Raw genomic sequence first — 26285 nt, 5'->3', positions numbered from 1 at the left:
AGGACATCCTTCACAAGAGAATCCAGGAGTGGCAAGTTCCCACCCACAAAAATAAGAGAAGTGGTGTAGAATGGTAATCAAGGAGAAGAATTTGGAGGGGGGGCACCAATGCCAACAAATGGGGTAAGATTTCATAGAGATCAGAGAAGACATAGCTGTTTCTCCTCTTCATGTTGTGCTGCTGCTGCACTAGCAGCAGCATTCAATTGGGAACTGAAAATGTACTGAATTGAGGAACTGCATGCACCCGAAACTTTGCTTATCACTAAGTTTTCCAACTTTTCTGCTCTAACCACAACAATATACCCTAAATTTCTTTTAGAAAATAAATTACAGGCTCCAATTCTTCCTAAGAAAACTCAGGAGTATCTCCCTGAGATACAATACACTCTGACTCAGAGCACATTTGTCCCTGCTGCTTTCCCAACTAAAATAACCTCCATGACTTGCTCTTTCTATGACAGGATGAAGGTTCTTGCTGGGTTTTCCCTCTTCAGTGTGGAAGGACTGAAGATGCTTCAGCTCCATGGTCTTGCACGCACAGTGCCACCTTTCCCTTGCAGTGGGCAAAGACCTGCATGTACAGCAGCCACATTCTCACAAAGAATTGCCTCAGCTTAATAAACTTCTTTCTTGCTATAGTTTCCCTTCTGCTCTTGTTGAAAGTCAAGTTAGGGAGGAGGAAGAAATTAACAAGATCTTCTTTAAAGACTACTACTTCGATGCCATTTACTCCCAAGGATGTATCAACAAAACCAAAAAGAAATAATCAAGCCCAACCCTTCCATGGTTGCTTTTGTGATTTGGATATCTTGTGCTGCTTTCCTTAACAATTCTTTCTAAAGCAGGGATGTATGGGGAACACGTGGACCTCCAGAGGTTGTTGGCACTCAAACCCCTATCAGAATAAGCCAATGGTTATAAATAATGAAAGTTAAATAGTCCACCACCATCTTGAAGGCCACAGGTTCCCCATTCCTTTTCTTGGGTAAACTGAGGTCAGTCAGTTGTGAGGGGCTGAAGGGAATTATGGGGACATGTAGCAAATGAGACTTTTGAGAGGCTTGCCTTGGATTTTACTGGGCTTGGTACAGGAGAAGTGGACTAGGTAACTTTTTTATTTCTAAGATTTTATACCTGCCCTTCTCCAACAGGTTCCAGGGTGGGTTACAGTATTACAATATATGGTTATAAAAACAGTTAAGACCATTGCAATGATAACAACGTAGTAAATCCTCTCTGAACGGAATAAAACAGTATAAATCCAACAAAAGTTCAGTCCCCAAAAAACAGAGGCCAGGGCAAAGAGGCGTGTCTTTTACATACAGTGAAAGCTGTCCAATGAAGATGTTGCACACAACTCTGTGGGGAGGGAGTCCCACAATTTAGAGGCTGCCACAAAGAAAGGCCTCTCCTGGGCCACTCTTCCCCACACCTCTGAGGATGAGGATACCAAGGGAGCCCCCTCAGTCGATCTTAACACCCAACAACTTTGGAAGGGGTGGAGGCAGTCTTTCAGATATTTGGGGCCTGAGCTTTTTAGGGCTCACTAATGTGATCACCCTGAACTGGGCCCAGAGACCAATAACCCTGTACACAGGAAGCATGGACAGTACAGAAGGTGCTTACTCCTTATTAGTCCTCAAAGAGGTGCTCAGAGCTGTTCACCACCTGGAAAATATCACCTCCATCATACAATTTTACGTTAAAAGCTTCCCATCCACATATGAAACAGTTGTATGTCACTACGTTGAAATGTTTTACCTGCAACACACTGCCCCAATTGGTACATCTATGGAGTTTATTTTAACCAAGGTCTTTAAGATTAAAAGATGCAGGTGGCATAGAAGTAAAAAAAAAAAAAGGCGGGGAGCAGAAATACATTTCAGATTGTAAGCCTGTAGGCAGGGGCTGTCTTGCAAGCTATTGTATGCAAGCCACTCCAGCAGACTTTTAGGTTGAAGAGTGGGGTACAAGTGCTCTAAATCAATCAATAAACTCTATGGCAAGATGACCCATACTTCTTGATGTGGCTTTATAGTGCACAAGAGGCTGAAGTTTCTAAAAGAGAACACAGACAAATCCAGGCAGCCTAGACTTTAGCTCTGAACCCTACATCAAACAACTCACATTTCCAGACATACCAACCTAAATTCCCTGGGAGAGATCCTTCAGCAGGAGAATGTGTTTGCCACTTGCAGTAGCTGCAACCCATGACCCTACACTAAATGGGAAGAGAGGTGGACTGCCATGCTGCCTCCCACCCTGGCCCAAGGGAGACACTCCCAACATGGTTACCCTGCTTCCCAGAGGGGGGACCTCACTATTTAGGAGTCTATGCTTAATGCAGGTATAAGCCACTATTCTGACCTTATTGCTAATCACACCCTGGCAGGCTGGGCACTCTTCATCTTTGCTCAACACAAAAAGCATGAAAGAGGTCTGTAAAAGTTGGCACCAGCTACTCCCCCTCCCCCAGATACCACCTCTGAAGGCTGCAAAACTCCACAGTGATCCTTTGCGGGCCTCCATCAGCTGAATGAACCAGCAGGGTATTCATATAGGCTAAAACATCTTGTATGTATGGACTGCGGATCCATTCCTCGCCCTTGACATTAGTCAGCTGGATGTAACCCCCTGGAGTCTTTGCCTATGGGAATGGGTCAGGCCAGGCTGGCTAGATGAATATTAGAAAAACAAGGCCCATGGCCTTTGCCTTTTGAGGGGCACCAACCTGCATCTATACTCCGTTTTCCAAAACAAGTTTCTTGGGGTACCTCTTCACCTTCTGGGATGGGCAGAGCTCATCGAACCAATTCCCCTCCTCCACCCAATGAACAGAAAAACAAGGAAATCAAGGGCCTGCAGGCAGGCCATGTCAGCGAGAGGAAATCCTTGCATTGTTCAGTTGCTTCCCAGGGAACAATCCAAAGCAAAAAGGCAAATCACAAGGCCAGCCTGGCAGCAGTAATGCGGGTGGGAAGGCATCCTTCTGCTGTACCTCACTTCACTAAGCAGCGCACAGAATTTAACCTCTCAGGTTTGGTTTTGAGGTTCCAGGCTAAAGTCAATGGAACAGGGTTATACAATGAATTCAGAGAAGTCATCTAGGGCTACTCCTTACACAGAAAGAAATGCTCCCTGCAGCGTAAGCTGTATTGTCTGTATAAAGGAGAGCAAAAGCAGATCAGGCTCTCACCCAACATGGAACAGTAGACCTGCTTTCAGGTCATCATCAGCAGGTCTGGATGTCACATTTGACCCGAGATGTGCAGACTAAAAGTGGAACCAGTTTATAGGCCTGTGACTCTTAAGAGTCATGCAAGATTTTGCTGCTTCTGCTGAAGCTTTGGGAGGCTGCAATTAGATAAAGAAAGCAGCAGTTACCATTTGCCAGCATACTTCTATGCCACTTTTCCAGGAGTTCTTATGGCACTTACCATCAATGCACAAAACACTTCCAATAAACACAAAAAGAATATATAATCTTTAATAATCTACTGTAATACAACTATTAAAAAGGACCTGTGCTGGGGGGTTAAGAGCACTCCTGAAGGCATGGCTTAAGGATTTCTTCTCAACTGCAGAGTGTAACACAGGGGTGGGGAACCTCAGGCCCCTCAGGCCTCTCTATCTGGCCCTCAGAACTTTCCCCAGGCATTCCCCTCTCCCCAGGTAACTGCTCTCACTGGCCCTGCTTGACTGCCTGTGTGTTTCTGCCTGGCTGGAAGGTGTCTTTGAACTCTGATAATGCCTCTTGCTTGCCTGGATGGCAGAAAGAGAAAAGGGTGTGTGAGTTTTTTGTAGAAACTAACCTACTGTTCAAAGGTCGCTCTGCCCACTTTTGCCTCCGTCCCTGTGCACTACCAGCATGTGACCCTCAGAAGGCTGCCTAGAAAGGAAAGCAGCCATTGGGCTAAAAAAGGTCCCTCATCCCTGCTGTACCGGATAAGCACATTTGGAAAGGAGTTAACCTTTCCAGGACAAACAATACACCTTGCTTTTTCTATAGCATGTGCTTTGGCTCACTTGCTCAATCCAGCTACAGTGAGTTATGAAAATTAGTCAGGAAGCTCTGACACAGGACCTGCTGCCAGTTTCAACAATCAGCTTGCAGAACACACTACCCAGAATGACATTTGCCAAGGGTGGGTGGACGGACATGTTGTAAAAAATTAAGTGTCTAGCCAAAGTCTGGGAGATGGACCCTTGACTTTAATGTCTTTCCAGCTCCTACAATTTAGAGAACTGCAGATACTGATCCTGAATTCTTCTGTTTATTTTCACAAACTGAGGATGTAACTTGAGGATCTCCTGAAGAAAATGCACCTCATATGCCTGGATGGCAAAGAGGGGTACCAGATTTCTGACAGGGAGTAGCGACAAGCTTATTTATTTAGCAGGGGATGCCAACATGCTAAGTAGGTTGACAATGATGGGCTCAACTGTGCAGGAAAAAGGAACAAAAATGCATTACCTAGTATATGATTGTTATGTGTGCTTGGAAAGCCAAAATTGGTGAGGTTGCCTCTACTCTATTTTACCACCTGAAATATAACAAGCATTGAGCTGTTTACACTGCATTCTTTAAGATACAGAGAGTAAAGAAAACAGAAGAACTAAAAGAACAGCCTGATTATTCTGGGTTTAATCAGTAAAACTATATACAGTGAAAGCTGGTTAGGAGAAAGTCTTAAGAGAAGTGGTCATGAGGCCTCAGGCCTAACTTGGCAATTAAAGCTAGGTAACTTATGACAGCAGACACTTGCCAACAGTGAAATGTAAAATCCTAAGGCAGATTTTCCACAAACATAAAGTCATTAAATCGCAGGTGAAAACAGATACACTAGGAGACGGTAGCATTAGGCTGCTGAAGTCCCATTAAAAAGTGAAGAACACATAAACTCCATCAGGTTCTCACTAATGCAGAACATCATCAGTGGTGGGGATATGGAGCAAGGAAGAGCCATCTGAACCTATAGAGGAAGGGGGCAGAATTATTCAATACCCACAGGTGGGCTTTAAGTATTTGAAAGCAGGATAATGCCACAGTTGTGGCACGTGTGGATCTTTTCACACACCCAAAATCAAGAGGCCTAAAGATCACCTGCCTGCAACACTGGAAGCCACAATGTCTGGTCTGCTCCCAATCTCCAAATGTTAGCCACTGTCCTTTGTGGTAGTGGCAGAGAAGCAAGTTGTGGGTTTTCTTTCTTTCTTCACTGGCCCAGTCAATGCTTTTAGACAGCACCTTGTGCCAAATACCACCAATGGGCAATAAAATACTATCACAGAATGAAAGAAAGGACAGACTCTGGTCCAGTTTGTTGAACTTACTCAAGGGAGGCCGCTGTACCTCCACAAAGGGCTTCTGATCCCTTCTCCTTACTTAAGCCTCCAAAATATTCACACGTCGCCCATCTGGATACCCTCTTGATAGAGACCTAGGAAACGCATTAAAGCTCCAGCCACAAAACAGCAGAAGAGCTGCCCTTCACCTGTTGCTGCCCTCTTCATATTTGCTGGCTTTGCACTGCAGCTACAAGGATTATAAAATGCTTATTAAAAATTATGGCAGCAATTTCTATATTAAATAGATGTATATCCTGTCTTTTTTCCATCATGGAACTCAAGTCCCCAGGCACTCTTGCCATCCAGGAACTAACCAGGCCCAGACCTGCTTAGCTTCAGCAAAGCTACAGCATCCTGGGTCCACAGAAGCACATCTCTGTTCTGTTATGCTTCCTAGTCCTTCCTTCCCAGGCAGCACAATCCTTTGACTGTTTACTCAGAAGCAACTCCTACAGTGCTCAATGGGGTTCGTCTCAATTAACTATACAGGGTTACAAATCATACAGTGCCATCCTACACGCCTACTTAGATCTAAGCCCTTCTGAATTCAATGGGACTTACTCCAGGTAAATGGACTCCAGCCTTAAAGTCTCTTTCCTAAATATTCTGAAATACCCTGTCCTGGCCTCTTTCCTTTCAGAGGTTCTAGGATGCTTTCATTCCAGGGGGTCTTCTCCTCCGCACTACCAATTCCTTCTGTGCTGGAAGAATACAGGGCTTACTGAGTAACCTGTGGGTAACTCAGATGCAAGCCCTAGGGGTTGTATTCTACCACAACAGCATGACAGAAAATAATGCTTTGAGAACACAATGCAGTCATTTCCAGAGATTTTGCTGCAACCATTAGAAAACTATTTTAAGAAAGAATTGGAAGGAGTTCAGTTACCTTAACAAATGCCCTTCGCCGGCCGAAAGAAAATATTGCATTTGTCCAGACTAGTGAGGCGATTTAGTTTTGCATACCCTGTCACATATGTTAAGCCTATAGTCATGAGATGTACATAAGACAGACTCTCACCAAACCAGATTCAACCGAAAACTAAAGGCAGAAAACAAGACTGGTGTAGGATGTTATATAAAGCACTTCCACTTTTCGCAAGTCCTCCATAGTGTCTAAAGGGGAACTTTTGTATGTGTCGAGGGGGTGGGGGGTGTGCGTGTGTGAAAGAGAGAAGTTCTAATCGTATCTCAAGCTTCTGCATGTGTCCTTTCAGACATTATACTGGAACTCTCATTCATTCCTCTGCTTGCCAGCTCTTCTTAACAACGTATTCTCTGACAAAGGACAAGATCAAAGTTAGAAACTTTGGGCTGTTAAATTTATCTGACCAAAGAGTGTTACCAATTATTATTTTATGTCACATCGTGGTGAGATGTGCAAAAAGAGGCAGCCTCTTAACACAGAATCAGCAGCCACAAATATAGAAACAACTCCACCTCCCCTAAGTAGCGCCTGGGCAAGAGGGGTAGGATGCTTTTATTCTTGGTCTGGGTTGGCTTGTTTGCAGTCCTTTGGCTCAAAGCAACACTTTTGTTACACCATCATAGTCATCTTTTTTTAAAAAAAACATCTGAATATTCCAGGATAAAACTTCTCTTATGACGACATGTCCAGCTGAAAGGAGGCTCATGATTCTGTTTTAGATTACTGGAAGTAAGAAGTGTATTATAATCAAGAACATAGGTGGGGGAAATCCAGCAAAGGAAAAAGCCAAAATGCTCATTGAGAAGTCATGCTCTTTGTAGCAACAGGGGCAGAACCAGGGTTTTAAATGGACATGTGTATTAGGGGAATGGGGCTGCAATTCTAACCTCACTTACATGGGAATAAGCCCCATTGAACTCAATAGGACATGTTTCCAACTTGTCACAGAACTGTGCTGTAAGTCAGAGAAACTGGGAAAAGTGTTGGTTCTTTTCCTTTCTTTCGGGCTCTTGATATAATTGAAATGATTGAATAAGCATATGTGGACAGATTAGTAACTTTGGGGGATTCATTTGCAAGGCTGTACCCAACTAAACAGACAAAATAAGAGTGTTACTTGTCACAAGAGAGAATCAGCTGGGTTAAAAGTCTGAGGAGCTCCTGTCAACAAAAGAAAAGCAATTTATCCCATTATCTCGGTGGCCAAGCACTTCAGAAAGAGCCTTCAAAAAATATCACAGGGAAAGCTTTGTCAAAAAGCAACCAAGTAGATACTGGGCCCCATCTTGCATGATAAAACTACTGCCTATAAGGACAGCGGATGGAGGAGCCCCAAAAGCAACATAGCTCTCAAGGACTCTTACTCATCCTTGATAGAGGCATGCCACACAAAGCCTTTCCTGAAACCTTCTGGAATGATGTTCAAGCTACAATGAAAATTGTTAGATGCACACAACAAGAAACACCCCTTATTCTCAGATTCATTTTAAATTCCTACCTTGAACTGGTATGTCCCAGAGAAATGTGCAATCCCTTGAGGTGGTAAATATTCCCAACTCCCATTTTTTGACCCAAGTCAAGCAGTAATACAATCCATGAAAGTGGAGGTCTTGAAACTTGTGTGCTTTGTTTTAATGGGCTTGATAAACATGCCATCATTCATTAATTGATCTTCTGAGACAAGACATGTACAGAAATCTAGACTGCTGAAGACCTCTCCTTTAAAGGTACTAGCCCCCATGTTTCTAGAGAGATATCTGAAAACAATCCTGGTCCACAGGGTGGGCGGGGGTGGGGGGAGAGAAACAGACAACTGCCATTGCTCAAGGAACACACTACTGGTTTTCTTATACCCCACTGTTTATAGATACTGCCTCCTAACAGCACCTTCACACCACCAAGTACTAAATAATGCTCAATTTACCTAAAACTCTGAATTAAATGTGAAACTCCTGCATACTAACAGAATTGATATTTTTTGTACAATGTTATATTGAATGCTGATTTTTATTTTCCTCTCTGTGGAATATTGGTTTCTTTGACATGAAATCTTTTTTCTGGTTGCCCCTCAGAATACAAAAAGAGCAGGACCAGTGGGAAGTGGTCCCTGTAGCTTAAAAGGATGTCAAATTGAACACCACCCAGCATTTAGGACAAGCCATTCATCCTCCTTCCTTCCAAGTGGTCATGTTAAACCTCATTACTCTGCAGTATCTGTGTGAAGCACCCCTGCAACCAAATACAGTTTCACCATGTCTTCCTCCTAACCCATTATAAACACACATACAAAACTTTTGGTAGCGTGCTACGTTAAAATCCAACCCCAGACCACAAGCCAAGGGCAATCATCCCATTTCCCCAAAATTCACTCCTGGTTGCATGCCCAAAATTTACAACAAAGTTTCAGCCTGAATGATGATTCCTAGGGAAGCCAACAGTAGTCAATCATGTTAACCTACCTTGATAACACCCACACCCCCAACCTTGTCATCAAATATTTAAGGGCATAAGAACAGGCCTCTAGGTTTCCTTAAAAGCTGAACAAGACCTAATGGAGAGGAACAGGACTAGGAGCCAGGGGCTTTTAGTTGCATAGTCAAGAAATGAGTCTAGCAGTCATAGTGAGATGCAATTGCTAGGTTGCAAAGGAGGTTTTTGGGAGGGATGGGGGTGTCAGCTTTTATTCTCAATAAAAAGAAGACAAGGATTTGAGGTGGCAGAATGGAAACCCAGGATCCATGTTCTGGTGAACAGAACTCCTGGCTTCTTCAGAAGAGAGAAGTGGGGCCCAGATGTGGCAGGGGAAAGCTGCAAGTTGCTACTCCTTCATTAAGCCTTTAGAAGAAAATGAGTTCGGGGTGGGGTGGGAGGGCGTGTGCTTCTCAACATAGGAGGGATGGTTGTTGGGGGAAGGCGGGGGAAGCAGACAGAAAGAAAATTGGATTTCCACAAAATTGGTGCATACAACCTCTTTGTTCTGCAAACGTTCACCTTCTGTTATCTTCCCAGCCTCCCCATCACCACCACCAAAACACACATCCCTTCACCTCTCCCCTGTATCAGTAGGTTCAGGTCTCACCTGTAAGTCTCGGCAGCTGCCTTGATACTGTTCCCCTTGCGGCTCCAGCTCCAGGATATTGGGGGTGGGGAGTACACCCCCGACCTCCTCCTCCTCTTCCCCAACTCCTCCAATCAAGGAAGAGGGTTTAGAGGGAACTGTCACTGGCTCCCCTGGACGAGCGAGGCCTCTGCGTAGGAGACATAGGGCACCTAGAGTATCTCCCTCTCTGGCTTGGCTAGGGAAGAAAGGATCCGCAGAAGCGAAGACGTGCAGCGGGCTCTACTTAAAGGGGAAGGATGGGGGGCATCCCTTTGAAAAGGTGAATGAGGAGTCTCCCAGCAGACCCAATTCTACGGAGACTCTTCAGGGCGGTGGGGGGGGGGGAGGGAGGAGAGAATATCCCAATTTAGAGGAGGGGAAATCTCTATCAGACAAGAGGCCCTACCGACAGACGACTCTTTGGGAAGCCTATTAAGGGATGGAAGACGCGGGCTAAGTGGGACGTTGCAGCCCCTGTCATATATTTCAGGTGGGGTGAGCTATAAAGGACCCACAGGTAATGGATGCGGAGGGGACTCAGGCTTGCACCTCCGAAGCGGAACGCGCCACCGCCCTCACGGGGAAACTGGGGCGGGGGGTCAGGAGGGGCCGGGGCGGGGTGGGCGGACGGGGGCGGGCTGGTCCTCCAGGAGCCCCAGAAATCCTCCAACGTCCAGGGAGCCCTGCGGGGCGGGGGGCCGGGGGAAGGGAGGGGCTACCTCTCTACGGCAGAGGGTGGGGTCGGTGATGTACTGTGGGGATGGGGGGCCTGGCGCTATCCGGCCCCCCCTCCCCTCTCTCGCCTCCTCGGGCTCCTCTGCCTTCTCACTCACTCACTCACTCCAGTTGTCCCCAAATCCAAGATGGCGCCCAAGGCAGGAGCCAGACCGGAACCAAGGCAGAGAGAAGCCCGGGCGCATGCGCATAGGCGGCGCGCGGCGGAGGAGAGGGCGCACGCGCAGTGAGCCGTGGGAGGGAGCCGGGAGAAAGCCGCATGCGCCGCGGACTGGACACGCGCCGAACGCCTTTCCGAAGCCAAGGAACGGCCGCATGCGTAGAGCGGAGCGGAGACGTAGCGTACGACTTGCGCCTTGGTAAGGGCGTTCTGGAGAGAGAGAGAGAGAGTTAACAGAGCATGAGCTGTGAGGAAACAAGGTGTTGCTGAATGAGACAAAGCGCATGTATACTAATATAAAGGGAGCGAGCGAGCGAGCCGAGTCGTTCGCGAGGGCGCTGCGCTCATTGGGTTTCTGCGGCGTCGATGGGCGGGACCGTGGCTTCCCTTGACAATACGAAAAGAGTGCGGGCGGATGTCTGGAACCGGGCCTAGGGGCGAGGAAGCCGCGCCGGGCTTGGAGGAGGCGGGGCTTCGGGAAGGGCGAGGGCAAACAAGGAGGTCGGCGTCCTGGTTGGCTGATAGGGGAAAGAGCTGTTCAATGAAAGGAGTCAGATTGGGACGGCACAAGCCCTCCAGCCAGTTTTGATTGGGACATACGGTGGAGGCGGGATGTGATTGGTAGGTTGGCGTTGTTGGGGGCGGAGCTTCTAGCGCTCAGCTGTTACTGGGGCAGGATTCCGAAAAAACAGGCGCGCGCGCGCATAGGAAACTGGCGAAGGGACGACAGCTGTTGAAGGGGAGGGGGATGAATAAAGGACGCTTTGGCGACCGTTAAAGCGTCACGAGCGCGCGGCCACTCGCCCGAACCACTCTGGAGGAGGGCGGGGTCAGGCTCCCCTCACTCGATGGAATGTTCAGGTGCCGCGCGGTCTCCCTAGTGTGACCGTTCCCTCGCCTTATATGGGAACAGCAGCACCTTGGCACCTGCGCAGTTGGGACCAAGGCGAGCTATAACCGCCCTTTCTCAAGGGGGCGGCGGCGGCGGAATAAATCGTACGCCCTTTTCGCCGTAAATTTTAAACCCTCAAAACCAAGCAAAAATGAAGAGGCGGCAAAATAGAAACACTCCCAAAAAATCGAAAGGCTCTACCTGCTTCGGAACAACCCCCCCTCCCCACAGTGTCACGTGATTTGGCCTCGCTTGTTGACTCCGCGGATGCTAATGCAGCACAGCCTGTACATTGTTGAGCCCGGTGACGTATCGGACACAGATTGGCTGGGCTGGTGCATTGGCTGGGACACTTCAGAGCAGATCGTAGTCCACCTTCTGTGAGGAAAAGAGGGTTGGTTGGTGTTCATTAAAACATCTCAGGGGAATGGTTGAATATTGTGATGGCCCAGAGAGGAGGTAGAGAAGCTAATGGACAGGGAGCCCCAAGGCAAAGAAGCTGAATGAAGGGGCAGAGTGGAGAAAGTGGCTGCTTCTTTCAACTCAGATTTTTTAAAAAATACAGATTTTAATGTATTGTTACAATAGCCCGGTGCCTGCCCTCTCTCCACCCAGCAGTGGCCAGAGCACTCAGGGCCAAAGGCACACACACAGGGTCTGTCTCCCTTTGGAGAATAGAAGACACATTGGAGACTGTTGTGCTTTAAGAAATAGGGTTTATTCGCCTATTTACACCTTCAGTCTGCATGAAGGGAGTCCAGATCTTACAGCATGGTCCACAGCAGTGCAGGAGACCCTTTTGTCTCCCTCTCCAAGATGGATCTCAGCCTTACTTCCTCCTCCTTCCCCAGGAGACCCCCCCCCAAAAAAAAGTTCTATAACACCATGTATTCGTTTTTGATTAAAATATTGTAAGTCACTTTGCGTTCCCATAGCAAAAAAGTAACTAGTTGATTTAATAAATAAGAAAAAGGAGGAGGAGGAACCTGGAGGTAGGGTAAGAAAGAGGGAATTGAGACCTGAAAGGGCAACAAGGATAAATTACATCTCAAAAGGAATTTCAAAGCATTTAAGACGAGTATAATTTTATGTGGCAGATGGAAGGAGAAATAGGGAGAGTGATCTAGAACAGTGGTTTCCAAACTTCACATCCGTGGTCCACTTGAAAACTGCTAAGCATCTTGGTGGACCACTTAATGGTTTTTCTGCCTGTTTAGCAACTGTAATACACTGTGCATTACAATTTTATAGAATTCAAACTAATACAATATAATATAATACAGAAGAAATACAATTAAAATCAGTATGAGTATTTAATGCAATGGATATGTCATCTCTTGTCATCAGTAGCCACAGATCATGTCATGGATCACCTGAATGAAGTGTGTGTGTGTGTGTGTCCATCCCCCAAGAAGTGCAGTTTGGGAACCCCTGATCTAGAAACATGGTAGAGAAAGGAAGGGGAACAAAGTAGGCAGTGGCCTGAGGAAGCAATGGGTGGTAGGGTCATGGAGTTGGAAAAGGATGGCTAGAGACAGGAGGGTCAGGTACTTTACACAGGGAGGGAAGGGAGCAGCCAAGGGGGAATTGGGTTGCTATGTGTAGCCAGAGACATTCTACCAGTTATGGCTTCTGCTGTCACTGCAGCACTGTGAGCCTGGCAAGTAGGGGGATAGGGACTCAAAGACTCAGAAGCAGCACAGGTGGTATGACTGAATTTCACACATTAATTTTAAATGGCTGGCCAAATTTTGGTTCAGGCACCTGTTAACTGATTCTCCTATTTGGTAGTGCAGTTTGGCTGAAACCTGGGTTGAATTACCTATCAGTAACCCATAAGTTGGAATCAGTGACATAAAAATTGTGATTTTATGTACAAAAGGATGGCATCTCGTGATCCCTTTAACATTAATGAGAGATTACTGTCCTGATAGAAAGGAATGCCCTGGAAGATCCCTTCCTTTCCAATGGGTGACTCATGTAAAGAGTTAAGGCGTACCCAGCACTCCACTAGCGTCACTGTGCCATGATCACTGAATGTTTCAGGCTCAAAGGAATGAGGCCTGTAAGCCAGCTCCAGTTAGGAAATAGGGTGCAAAATTGCACACATTTCAGACCCTCCACCTTACATTAGGGAGGTGGTTACGAACAAGGATCTTCTCCCTCTAACCGTGACTCACCAAAGTCTTTACCTGTGAATCTTCTGAACTTTTGATGTAAGATGTATTTATTAAAACTGTCTTGATGAGAGAGAAATAAGGTAAAGTCTTTGGGATTGGGTAGGCTATATGTCAGCTTCAGATGCTCTGCTCTTGAACCTTGGGTGGGTATTTGAGATAAAACTTCAGTGGTTATCCCGTAATGGTGGAATGCCCTTCCTGTTGAGATCTGCTGGGCTGCTTTCACCTTCAAGCAGTCATAGAAGACTCCAGTGAGTTTTTAATATTTCTATTCTAATTACTCTTCTCTGCTCTTAATCTGAATGTTGATTTTAAACTGTCTGCTTTTATTATGGTTCTGGTAAGCTTTGTCATAGAGTCTTGTGTAACTTTATCATTTAAAAACATGTTGTAAGGTGTTTTGTGCATCTTTTGATTAAAAAGTGGGAAATAAATACATAAAACACAAGCAGTAAACAAGCAAACCATGACACAACTCACACCAGCAAGAAATAACATTGGGTTTCTTATGATCACATTCCCTGACCCCACTGATCAATGATACTATTTTATATACTAGTTTTAAATTTTAATTCATTTTTAAAAAATGAAATTATGTTAACCTGTAGCCAAAGTTCCTAATTCTAACAGAATATTTACTGGCAAAGGCATGGTAATCCCACTTAGGATAATGCTACGGCAGTCATTAACCTACTCAACCACACGTGAAGCTCCTCCAATAACTACCTGAGAAATACTACATGATTCAATTTGTGTCACTGGTACAGCCACTTACAATACAAAAAAAATACTATCATTTGTATGTTATTTATTGCACCATCCGCTCTCATAGGGGTTCATACAGTCACCTCACAGTGAACCAAGATAGCAGTTAACTCTTATTCACAGCTCAGCTGTCACAACAGTACATGGGCTAATTTCAGATCTGAAATATGGTATCGTTGCATGATCCAGGTGTCTTGGAGAAAGCAGGGCAAATGAGCAGGCTACCTGGCTCCGCTGCAATATAGGTCCGGCATTTGCTGGACCCGCTTAGATTTGCCCCCACTTGTCTCTGGGGTTAGGATAGCACAGGCCAGCTGCACAACATAGCATGGCACAGAGGCAGAGAAGGAAAGCACTGGTCATCAGGAGCCGCTGGCTGCAGAGGGCACGATCCGCCTGAGAGTGAAAGGAGTGCAACAGTGAATGCTCCTCCCCTTATAATCCAGCTTGCATCCCGAAGAAGCCCAGAATCCCCAGGTCCAGATACTGTCACTGCCCACATTCATCTTACCTGATCCAGCATGCTGGACAGGGCAGGATTAGCCTGGTAATGTGGCTGGTAACAAATTCCTGTCTCTTCTTGGTGCATGTCCCATTCCTCTATCACACATTTAGGTGGTTGTCTGGGGACAAGATGGGAGTGTTGCATTAATGGGTTAAGAACTCCTTGAAACTAAATCTCTTGGCTCACCTGGTCTTGGGGAGAAGGGATGAAGGTGCAGTGATGCTAAGGCAGTTCTCATGGGAGACTGAGTTCGTGATGATAGTCAGGAAGTGGATTGATTCCTGGGCATCTGGACCTGTGGTTGGAAGTTGATGGAAGGAAAGGTCAAGGGGAGACGGACACGGAACCAGTGTTCCTGAAATCTTTGGGAGGATGTTGCAATTGGTCAGGAGTGAAAAATCACTCACCTTTGAGACCCAGTTTTTCCCCAGTGACTGTCAGATCTAGACGTGTACCATTGGGAGGATCTGTGCCATTGTGGAGGTCAAAGGTCAAGGCAACCATGACAGAGACTGTTGTAGGGGTCTCAGCAGTGGTTGTGGAGGGAGCTGGTGTCAAGGCACTTTCCTGCGTCTTATTTGGGATACAGAACATTAAGTGTGCCAGAGACTTTAGCAGAGAATTCCAGTCCTTAGAGATGAGGGAGGGAAAGGAATGAGAATTGACTCTTAGTTGATTCTATTCTCTTGATTGCATTTTTTTCATTTGCTTCTGCCTTTTAAAGTACCTTTCCAATTTCACCCAATCTTGCCTCTAAAAATTCCCTTTTGCTCTTAACAGCTAGAAAATTGAAAGATGGGAACTGTATTTTAAAAGTACCATAAAACATCTCAGAACAGCCGGATCGTTGAATATTTCAGATATAGCTGCACCTACTAATTTAAAATTTTGTACTGTTGAATATCCTATTCTTTTGCTCCCCACTTCTTGTGATAGTATCCATTCAGGACTATCTTTTCAATGACAGTTTCTTATAGCGTATTTGTAAAAACCAACAACACCCAACCCTCTGTAATTCATGAATGTTTAGCTTGGATCATTATGGTATGATAACAGCAGCCAACACAGGCAACAGTATTTTTGAGAGCAAATCAATGCAACTGTTCAAATTTGGGTAAATCTCTCAAGTCTGTTAGAAAATGGTAATAAATTAAAACAATTGCCAAAAGATAAATCACACAAGTCTGCCTCTGCAATGAACACCCAACATACCTAACATGCCTCCTAAAGTCTCTCATGCGTGCTTTACTACCACAACCCAATTCCACCCCCAGCATTTTGGTCTGATTTTCTACTTAAGGTGATCATCTCTAGCTCACCTCTTTGACATCGGGATTCTGAACATCATGTGATTGGATGTAGGCAGCAAAACCAACAAAGGCAACAGCCAACGAAAGGAGGCAAAAGAAGAAGGTGACCAGAGGTGGGTGTCGCTCCAGGCAGACACGCAGGGAGCCCAGCAGGGAGCAGGTGACCATGGTCAGCCCTAGGAATGAGGGTAAGAAGGTTGCAGTGTCATCCCAGCACTAGAAGAAGCTGAAACGTCTGCTGGAACAGCCAGAATCAAGGGTAAGGAAAAGGCAGGCGGTGTGCTACCTATTCCCCTTTGCATTTTGTGTGGTACAATCATAAGCTTTGCTTTATTAAAATAAATAAATTTTAAAAAGTCAAATCGTGTCCCAGAAATGTGAATGGAAATAACACCAAAAGATATTAATTGAATCTCATAAATTGCTCAGTGATTATTTAAATATTTAGCGTGCATGCAGTCTGGTTGTCTAAAGGGACTAAACTTGCTGAAAATAAAGTGGGAATTGGTTTCCTTGAGATTGCCCCTGCCTCAAGATCGCCATGTAAATGGAAAGGTGATCTACTGCTACTTCATATTCATTTTTTATGTGCTTTCCAAAAAAACCTTTTTGTTTCAACAAACATTTCCATCTGGATGAAAAGGTCTCCATCTTGTATTGCTTTAGTTGCTTATATTGTAATTCAGATTGAGACATGTGAAAGGCAATTCAAAAATTAATAAAATGAATATATTTTGACTGGGGTGTTTTTAGACAAGTAACCACCGCCCATGTGTATCTTGACATAGTAAGGCCCTCAGGGAAAACTGCACTACCTACACCTCATTGTTTAAATCAGCTCTAAATCTATGCATGGGGGGGGACTTAGAAGTTAGCAACCACTAGATTCTTGATCATCGCAACTGGCTGGATGACTCTGCTTGTATGAAAGAAGGTCGCACTCAAGGATATACAGGTAAGGTTTTCCTACTTGACAGGTTTTCCTACTTCTCTATATTTCTGATGAAGGTGGCAAATTTCAACACAATTAAGTTGGAAAGAAAGAGCTGGAATTATAGGTGAAAGTTGGATATTTGCAGCCCATAGTTGCTTCATTTGCTCCACCCAACATGGCAATCTCATCATTGCCAAGTCTTCTCGCAGTGTGGTGTTATTTGTTGGGGATGAGGAAGGGGAAAAACTTTATAAGGAGGTTATTTTTAACAATCTCTGTCAAATCTTAAAGTATAATGTGCCACATGATGCACTGTTGTTGATCACATTGTTTTTCCTTTGTTAAATAAAGTTTTTAAAAAAAGAATATGGGGATGCTGATCTTTGTGTGTGCCCTTAAAATTCACCAAAAGAGAGAACCCCCCACAAAATGAATAAGCAGCATAAACTGTGGTAAACTGAACGCCACATTTGTTTGATTTCTTTAGTTTTGTTCCATTCCTTTGTTATATAAGGCTTCCCTCCTTTGAGTCTTCTGGTCTTGTGAGAGTTTCTCCCCATATTTCTTAAGAATTGCATGTGAGTGCGTAGTTTCATGGTAGACGTGTTTTGTGCTGTATATCACAAATGTTGGTGTGTTTACATCACACAAACAACTTGCTAGCAGATACTGCAGTGAACTGCTAGCAAGATCGTTGTGCAGTATGTGATCTCCTGTACCTTTGCTGAATTGTATGTGAGGACAGGGCTGTTGTGCTCAGAACCTGCTTGCAGACTTTCGACAGGCGTTTGGCTGGCCGCAAAGAGAACTGGACGGGCCATTGGCCTGATCCAGCATTCATACATTCTTAACATACAGATTAGCCCTTGGCTGTGCCCACACGATCATCATGAGCTCTTTTTAAGCCCACAAATGGTTCCCTGCCACACTTCAAGATGTGGTGATGGGCACTAGCATAGATGGATTAAACACACTTTCATGGAGAATTAATGTGTTTTACCATTAGCTATTAATCATGACAAGTGGAACCTGCAACAAAAAGTTGTAGTATGGAAGCTCCTATTTGGAATTCCTGCCAGCCAGCCATGCCCTTTTCCTGGATATTCCATTTTCCCACCTCCCGCTTATCCATTCCTCCCTCCATTCAACTGAGAGTCAATATTCTATAGCCACTGAGCATGTTCAGTTCTTCCTGAATAACCCTTCCACGTGCACTCATCACACCTGGGAGAATGAATTTGCTATTAGTGTAAGGGAAAGCTACATAGAACCTCCAAACTTAAGAGGTAACATGCCTGATAATACTGTCACTAGGGAGTAATAACAGGTGACAGCTATTGCTTCTATGCCTATTTTATGAGCTTCCCAGAAGCATATAGTTTACCACTGTGGGAAAGGAGATACCAGACTAGATGGACCTTTCGCCTGATTCAGCAAAACTGTTGTTATGTTCTCCAACACTGAAAGTTCCGCTAATGCCATTTTGCCTGGTGATCCTCACAACCAACTTCTGCAACACCCTCCTGAGTGTCCCAAGGTAACTGCTAAATACAGAACAATCAACTTCTACACTTTCAAAAATAGAGTGCTGGACAACTGAGGACACTTGGTCCTTTTTGATTTCTCACATCCTGCTATGATCCCCATAGCAGCCGCCATGTCCTCAAAAGGCTAAGACAATCTATATGTTGCCTCCTTCCCCCCACCTCACCGTTTCATATCCACCTCCTAGCATCTTTCTTCTAAATCGCAGATTAAATGAAAAGGCATTGGCTGGAGGAGAGTTGAAGGCTGCCTAGACGCCCTGATCTTAGATATGTATTGCTTTATTGAGTGATTGTGGTGCTGCCGGGGGGGGAATAGTTGTGGTTTTTCTGGATTGCTTCCTACATTACACAACACAACACACAGGAGGCAAGTCCTCCGTAAAAAAACAACACGGTAAGCACATAAAGATTATCACATGTGGCAAGTACACTCCTCGTGGTCTTCAAAGCCTGTTTATTCAGCAACTATTCTACACATGTGATTGTTGCCCGCCATTTTCTAATGTGGGTTGTACATTTCCAGCACTTGTAACAGGGGAAGTGTCCTTCAGTGGTGAGGGAGAGGATTGTCTCCAGTGGTAGCTGTACTCGGAACAGACCCAATGAACCGAATGGACAAGACTATCTTAGGTTCAATAATTTCAGGTCTCCTTTAGAGTAGAACTTAGCTGGATACAACCCAGAGACTCTCTTGAGCAACCTGTGCGCTCTAGTGCTAAGCTTAGGTGAGTTCTGCTACAAATTCAATCTTGGTGACACTAGACTGCTGCCCAAGGAAGCAAAGGAAATGCAACAAATCCTCTTTTTACTTTGAAGTGGAGGAACATGCTACAGTTTTTGCTTAAAGCCATTTTGTTAAAATGATCCCACTAACTGTTCAACGTTGTAGTTGTGGCAAATGGCACGTAATTGTCAAAAGCTACTTTCTACACATTCTGTGTGTGCACAATATTGCGTTGTGAAAGGATCAGCAGAACATGTTTGCAACCAAAGTACACTGGTTACTGCTTTGCACTATCACTTCAGGAGTCTCCCCTTGAAGACCATCCCTAGCAATTAGCAAGCAGGGCATTAAGCACAATGACCACCATCATGAATGCATTTATTCTGTGTTTGGCTTCCCTGTTAATTGAAAAAATATACTTTCCTAGAAAAATCTTAAATATGGAAGAACAAATGTTTTTGTTGTTTCCTTTCGTAAAACAGCTCAGTGATTTTTATTTTTTTTTAAGAGCAGGAGCGAACCATGAGTATGGGAGCTTCCTCTCTCATGTGCCCCATAGGAGGGGAAGATTCCCAGTTTGTTAAATCAGCTTCACTTGACATCTGAACTGAGAAACAGTGGTTTCAATGTTACTGACATTTCTGGTTTGCAAGCCAGGATAAAACCATGTCTGCCTAGATATGGAAAGTGGGAGTTATCACATGCATTCAGACAGTCATAACTTATTAGTAATATCTTATTAGACTTATTAGGCCGAAAAATGCATAAGCTTTTTGCCCCTGAACACAGCCCCTTCACTTTTCCCTGAAAGCTGCAATTAAACCAGTTAAGCCAGCAGTGTTGATTTCCCTTAAAAAATAGCCATTTTTGCAATTTTGCAAAAAAACAAAATAAAACTTAAGTGTTTTCACTTTTTGAAACATGGCAACCCTACCAAACCAGGAAATTATGATTAGAAGATTCCTGGTTTTAGTGTGAACAAAAGTATTGTTCGTATCTTAGCTTAAGAAGACTGTCTAAACTGTTTCATTATGTGGATCCATGGTTGCTGGTTCATATAAATCTCACGTCAGCCATTCCCCTTGAAATCCATGTGTCTCATCTTAAAAATCCCTGGGTATCCAGATGAACCTGCAACACTGAAACAGCTTTTGGATGACACCCAGAAGACGATAGCTTCATGTAGCAAAGTAGCATAAAACCTGCATTTAGTATTGGAGAGGCTGGAGCAGCATGCATCTTCATGATCTTTGTTGATTTCCCCCACAAGCATCTGGATACTGGACTAGCCAACTGAAACATCTTGAGATATTTCTGGGCATAGCTGTCAACCTTCCCTTTTTTTGCGGGAAATTCCCTTATTTCCCGCTGCTTCCCACTGCTATCCCGGATTGTTAGATACCCTGTAGACTGTCCCTGGGACAGGTGAGGCTGATCCCTTATTTTTGAGGCTGCTGATCCCTTTTCAAATCTGAAAGTTGACAGCTATGTTTCTGGGTGAACATGATAGGATTACACAGAAAGTCCCAGAGGGTTCAGTAAAACGTAGTCCCAGGTAAGTGTACATAGGATTGCATTCCAGAGTGTACTTTCTAACAGGCTAGAAAATTTGTCCATGAACTTCCATTTTCATTAGGCAGGTATACCATGTCTTTTTGTTAATGTTTTAGAGATAGAGTGGTGGGTATATAAATCCCCTTTAAGAAAAACTGTTCACTCTTCTATTTTACACCATCATTGGTTCAAGTCCCACCCTATGCTTTTACCATAGCAATTACCTTTTAAAAAATCCCATCTCTTAGAAAATATAGCAGCAGACCACTCAAAATCATAGCCTTTTTATTTGACATGTAGAAAACTACCACATACTAGGCATCAGCAATACAGGGTCTGTATACTACAACCAGGTCATACACACCCATGAAATTACATGGACAAACGAGCCTGCTTTGTTTCCCCCCACCCCACTTTACACAGGGCTCTTTTCAAAATAGGAGCAATAAGCAGCCCTGATCTGGCAAGCTCTCTTGGTCAGTCCAGCCTCTGACAAGGGCACCCTTGGCCTGGCTGAAGCATTCTGGCTTTCAGCCACTGCGGGGCTTTCCAACGGCTCCAGCAACTCATCCCCTTTGATCTCGCAGATATTGTGCAGGATACAGCAGGTGGCTATGACCACAGGAATGAGCTTCTCCCTCACATCCAGCCTCATCTGCAGGCACCTCCAGCGAGCTCTCAGGACCCCAAAAGCTCTCTCCACACACGCTCGGCACTTAGCAAGCCGCTCATTGAATTTTTCCTGGGCCCCGGTTTTTGGCGCTGGGTACGGCTTCATGAGCCAGGGCCGAAGCGGATAGGCAGGATCCCCAATTATGACAGGGGTCATCGAAACGCCTTCCAACACCGTTGGCGTCTGTGGCCCAAAAGTGCCTTCGTCCATGCTGTTGAAGAACGGAGAGTTGTGCAAGATGCGGGAGTCGTGGGACCTCTCCGGAAAGCCGACGTAGATATCGGTGAACCGGGATTTGCTGTCCACCAGGGCCTGCAGCACCATAGAATAGAAACCCTTGCAATTAATGTAGGAGTCGGCAGAGAACGGGGGGCAGAGGATGGAGATGTGGATTGCATCGATTGCGCCAAGGCAGTTGGGGAAACCCATCTCCTTGAAGCCCTCAATGATCTCCTGCGGGTCTCCCAGCTTAATGATTTGGGCCAGCAGCCTGCTGTTTATTTCCTCGCACACCTCTTCAAATATCGAGCAGGCTGACGAAATGCCCACCCCGAAGAGCTCCGAGACGGTCTTGTAGCTGTCGTGGTGCGCCAGCTTCCAGATAGTCATGGCGACTCTTTTCTCCACAGGGATGTGAGAGCGCATGCCGGTGTCCCGGCGCTGCAGGGCAGGGCGCAGCTCCTCGGCGATGTACATCAGCGTGGACCGCGACATCCTGAACAAGGAAATCCAGCACTTGTCGTCCTGCTCGGAGTTGATCATCCGCTCCCACCATTCGCTGCACCTCGGAAGCATCCAGTGGGAGCGCTCAGACAAGGCCATCAGCTCGTGCTCATAGTGCAGCGCAGGAGAAGATGAGTACACCATGGTGACCACGGAGACGATGGCATTCCGGTGAAGCCGCAGCAGGGCTCTCTTGCGGCGGACACTGGCCGAGAGGATGCGCCTCAGCACCGCGGCCGACCTGCGGAAGCGCCTCCTCTGCAGAATCCTTGCTATGGCGAAAATCACCGTGCGCCTGTTGAGCATCCATTGCTGCACCAGCAACTGGGAGGTTTGGACGCAGGCAGCAACCAGAGCCAGGCACTCCTGCTCCATTTATCCGGCCGCTCTTGAAGACGCTTGCAGAAGGCTCGGAAGGAAGTGGCGTGAAGGTGCTGCGAGAAAAACCTTCCCCTTGCTACACCCTTAGCCAAGGCAGGGATGATGTCGCTGGGCAGGGACGAGACATCACCAGTCCTTGTGCTTCAGCCGGAAAGGTGCTGTTGAGCTGAAGGGCAATATATTGTAACAGAATCATATTTGTATTTCAACCGTGAAGGCCTTTTCTAAACAGCAAAATAGATTGAGCATAAGAAATTTATTCCACCACACTTGGGAAAGGTCCAATCTCTGCACATTCTACATTTCAAAATTCTTAAAGGTTTCAGAGTTGCATATGTCTTCCCCATACCAGCTTACCTCCAGCGCCCATAAACAGTCTTCCAGCTGACCACCCCTTAATCACATTGCTATATTACTCCCATAATGTTTGTCTTACATCAACCCACACCCACCTCCAGTAACTGCCTACTCTCTGAAGCTAGGACTTTAACTCAACCACCTGATATCTGATTTGTAACTTAATTGGCCTCAGAGGCTCAGCATCCCTGCTTGTTTCAGGTGTGCTCAGCCCAACAGGAGTTACTCAGCAGTGATGGGAAAGCGCTCTATACATGCTCAGAGGCAATTAGGCTGAGTCTTGAAAATCAGGTTCTGAGGTAAATCCTGTGAGATTTAAAATCTTACCACTTTTCCAGAGCTCCACCTCTGCTCAAGTTAGTCAGACAGCTGTACTTTATTTCCCCCCAAATATTCCATTTGAACCATGACTACAGCGAAATGAACAGTTTTAAATCCTCTTTTCTGTGAAATGAGCAGAATGCTAATGTGTTCTCAGTGGTTAAAGCTCACGGAATCAGAGCAGTTCTCTTGGCCTACTGACCCAAATAATTCAGTTCAGTTGCTCTTCCACCATCCTTAGCAAAACGCCCAGAAGTCATTTAATGCCCAACTTTGACTTACTACAAAAACAATGAAGAACATTGGGAACTGATCTACATGTTCTCTGCTACAATAACTCCCCCACTCCCCCTTCCACAGGGAATATTGATTTTTCTCATGCAACACAGTTTTCCGTGTGTCCTCAGTACATTAGAGCTGCAACCCTGCACATCCTTGGTTGGAAGCAAATCGCACTGAACTCAGTGGTACTTACTTTTAAATAATAACATGGTTAGGGCTGGATGCAAACCACATAGACACACAGAGAGAGCTTTGGGACCCCATTACTGATAGAGGTACCAGCTTCAATTGCAGCCTGGGTTCCTACGTAGTTCTGTACAAGCCACTATCTTCTAAATACTTATTTGAAAGGCAGAAGAGCCCTTCATTTAATCTGATCATTATCCCATACTCAGTTGACAAAGACAAGGAAGAGATGAGAGAGCAGTGACTGGGTATAGGGAAGAGGGGAAGGGTGGCCCAGATAGTGGCATGGAAAGACAGATAGCCTGGAGACAGAAAGTGGTTTGGTTTAAACTCTAACAAAGGATCTACTGGGAAACTCCTTATCCTTATCCAAAATCACGTTAGCAATCACGTACTAGAGCTCTCATTCTCCAGCATTCATCTCTCACACACAAACACACACAGTTGAATCTATAGGTGTGTTTCATCTCAAGTGCACCTACATGTGCAGGCATCCCCAAACTTGGCCCTCCAGATGCTTTGGGACTACAATCCCTACCATCCCTGACCACTGCTCCTGTTAGCTAGGGATGATGGGAGTTGTAGTCCCAAAACAGCTGGCGGGCCGAGTTTGGGGGTGCCTGCACGTGTGAATGCACAGACACTAATGTGCAATGGGAGCACACAGCCTGCTCACATTACAACTGTAGAGGCGTCTTTTGTCCTGTTAATAACAATACCTCATATTCCTAGACTGCTTTCAAGTGCTCACAGTAGTTCACATGCATCATCCAGTTGTAAGTCTGTAAATCTGCATTATCCCCCAATACGGCAACAGGGGTGAGGTTGAGGGAGAATTGCTTCCCCAAGGCACCTTGTGAGCTCAGGGCAGAGGTAAGATCCAAACCAGTCCTGACTTCTGACTCATAGTTCAGTCTCTCAGGCACTACACTACACTACACTAGCTTTCTCTTGTTAAATTACTGAGGGGACAATTGTGATTTAAAAAACAACAACCATGGGTGGAATTCTGGCTAACGCTAAGGAGATTGTTCTGTCTGCTGCTTGCTTGATGGAACAATTTCCCCTCTCCTCCCTGTGATCTGCTCTGTGGGTTCTCATGATCCTTCAGAGCAGATTTGGGAGAGGCGTAAGGTGGGTGAAGCCCCATTAGGCTAGTAGAAGTCTTTGTCTGCTAGTGAAATAGGATAACTGAATCCTGCCCTATCTTTATGAAAACTGCCTGCTCAGCTATTGAGTCTGGGGAGGGAAGGCCAAAAGGCAGCGTGCCATGTGCAAACCTGAGCCCCCTTGCCAGATAAGAACCAATCAGCACGGCTTACTGTTATTTCATGGTTCAGTGGTAGCACTCAAAACAGGTTCCCGGCACGTTAAGCTCTCAGCTCAAAATAAGCTTTTGGGTTAGAGAGAAATATGAGTAAGCACATGTGAAGATGGTTAGTGTGGTACAGCACTGTTATTCGTTTAATACATAATATCCCACCTTTCCTCCAAGGAGTTCAAAGAGGCATACGTAGCTGTCCCTGCATTTTATCTTCACAACAACCCTGTGGGTGAGGTAAGGCTGAAAGACAGTGACTGACCACCCTGTGAGCTTCAAGGTTGAATGGGGGTTTGGATCTTGGTCTCCCTGGTCCTAGTCTGGCACATCACCCGCAGCACCACATTAGGGTTAGGAGATCCAGGTAGAAACTTTCTTAATTGCAAAAGTCCATCAAGCATGGTGAGAAACAATGGCTGACTGACTTCCATAGTGACAAGAAGAGCACTGAAAACCAGGATTGCTTGCTAAGAAGTGCTTTAGGAATAATTAATGATAATGGGGAAACGCAGTATTTCACATGGAAGGTAGACATATAACTTCTTTTTCAGCTGTGCACTGAGAAAAAAATGCATTCACTTATAAATAGTCTAAGCTCCAGAAATACGGGAGTGTATTAATCTCTCTCAACGTATGCACACAAGGTTGCAATTCTATGCATACTTACTAAGAAATAAGCTCCACTGTGGAACTCACTTCTGGGCATATATACGCAAAGGATTGTGGCATGTATAGGATAACAATTGTGACTTTCCCTGACTGAGAGGTGCCATCGTTCAGAGGCAAAGTCAATATTTGGCATTCAGAAAATGCAAGTTCGACCTCTGGCCATGCAGCTAGAAGCGTTCAGCTTGAGAAAGACCCTGGAGAGCAGCTGCCAGTCAGAGTAAACAATACAAGATGGACCAATGGGCTGACTTGGTGTGAGGCAGCAAAGGAGGGCAAACCCCCCCTATTTTATCCCCCAAGGGGCTACATTCTTCGAAACCTAAATCCTTGCTCCAAAATAGCTGAACAAAAGGATTTAGATGAGAATAACCAGATGGAGAACAGACCCGGGGGGGGGGGAGAAATGCAAGAATGGCACACAGTTAAGAAAGGTGCAACCTTATCTTACCTCCGTCCTGTTCTCTACTGCCCTCCAGGCTGGCGCTCAGGCGACTTCCCCTTTTACTCGAGGATTCTGCCCCTTTAAGAGGCAGCTGCGCACACCCATTTCCTAACTCCTGCAAAGGAATCCTATCAGGTATTACTCTCGCGCGCAGGCGCAGGCGAGACTCCTCCGCGCCGCTCTCAATCCGCGGGCGAATGGGCGCTTTGGAGTGACGCGCAGGCACGCACGCGCCTCGCGCTACCCT

At 45.5% G+C, this 26285-nt stretch overlaps 2 protein-coding genes and 1 long non-coding RNA gene across 7 annotated transcripts in view; 1 reads left to right on the top strand and 2 right to left on the bottom strand.

Moving 5' to 3' along the window:
- TAOK2 (TAO kinase 2) overlaps positions 1-9953 on the bottom strand; it is a 37920-nt gene extending 27967 nt beyond the window's left edge. The window contains exon 1 of one of the 2 annotated variants that reach the window (XM_081885317.1): positions 9357-9953. The gene's annotated coding sequence lies outside the window, so the exon portion shown is untranslated. The remainder of the gene's footprint in view (positions 1-9356) is intronic. The other variant, XM_081885318.1, reaches the window with a different exon arrangement.
- Positions 9954-11261: 1308 nt separating this feature from the next.
- Positions 11262-12025, top strand: LOC309355009. The gene is made up of 2 exons (XR_014162402.1): positions 11262-11568; positions 11628-12025. It is a non-coding gene; the product is annotated as an uncharacterized lncRNA (long non-coding RNA).
- Positions 12026-14137: 2112 nt separating this feature from the next.
- TMEM219 (transmembrane protein 219) lies at positions 14138-26262 on the bottom strand. Of its 4 annotated transcripts, XM_081885350.1 has the most exons (6): positions 26045-26233; positions 15934-16100; positions 15022-15244; positions 14801-14909; positions 14621-14732; positions 14138-14505 (listed from the first exon to the last, which is right to left on the bottom strand). In XM_081885350.1, the coding sequence occupies exons 2-6, from the start codon at positions 16090-16092 to the stop codon at positions 14377-14379; spliced, it is 732 nt and encodes a 243-aa protein (XP_081741476.1). In that variant the 5' UTR covers positions 16093-16100; positions 26045-26233; the 3' UTR covers positions 14138-14376. The 4 variants fall into 4 exon arrangements, 2 of the variants coding, with proteins under 2 accessions (XP_081741476.1, XP_081741475.1); XR_014162400.1 differs by lacking the exons at positions 14621-14732; positions 15022-15244; positions 15934-16100 and having other exon boundaries at positions 14369-14505; positions 26045-26262; XR_014162401.1 differs by lacking the exons at positions 15022-15244; positions 15934-16100 and having other exon boundaries at positions 14468-14505; positions 14621-14909; positions 26045-26255.
- Positions 26263-26285: the final 23 nt, after the last annotated feature.

The sequence above is a fragment of the Podarcis melisellensis genome, assembly GCF_964234715.1.
Source record: "Podarcis melisellensis genome assembly, chromosome: 13".
Lineage (NCBI taxonomy): Eukaryota > Metazoa > Chordata > Lepidosauria > Squamata > Lacertidae > Podarcis > Podarcis melisellensis.
This window is presented reverse-complemented; position numbering and strand designations above follow the sequence as displayed.

Excerpts from the sequence above, each read along its gene's own strand:
- TMEM219 (XM_081885349.1), bottom strand. The coding sequence starts at position 22,454 with ATGGAGCAGGAGTGCCTGGCTCTGGTTGCTGCCTGCGTCCAAACCTCC.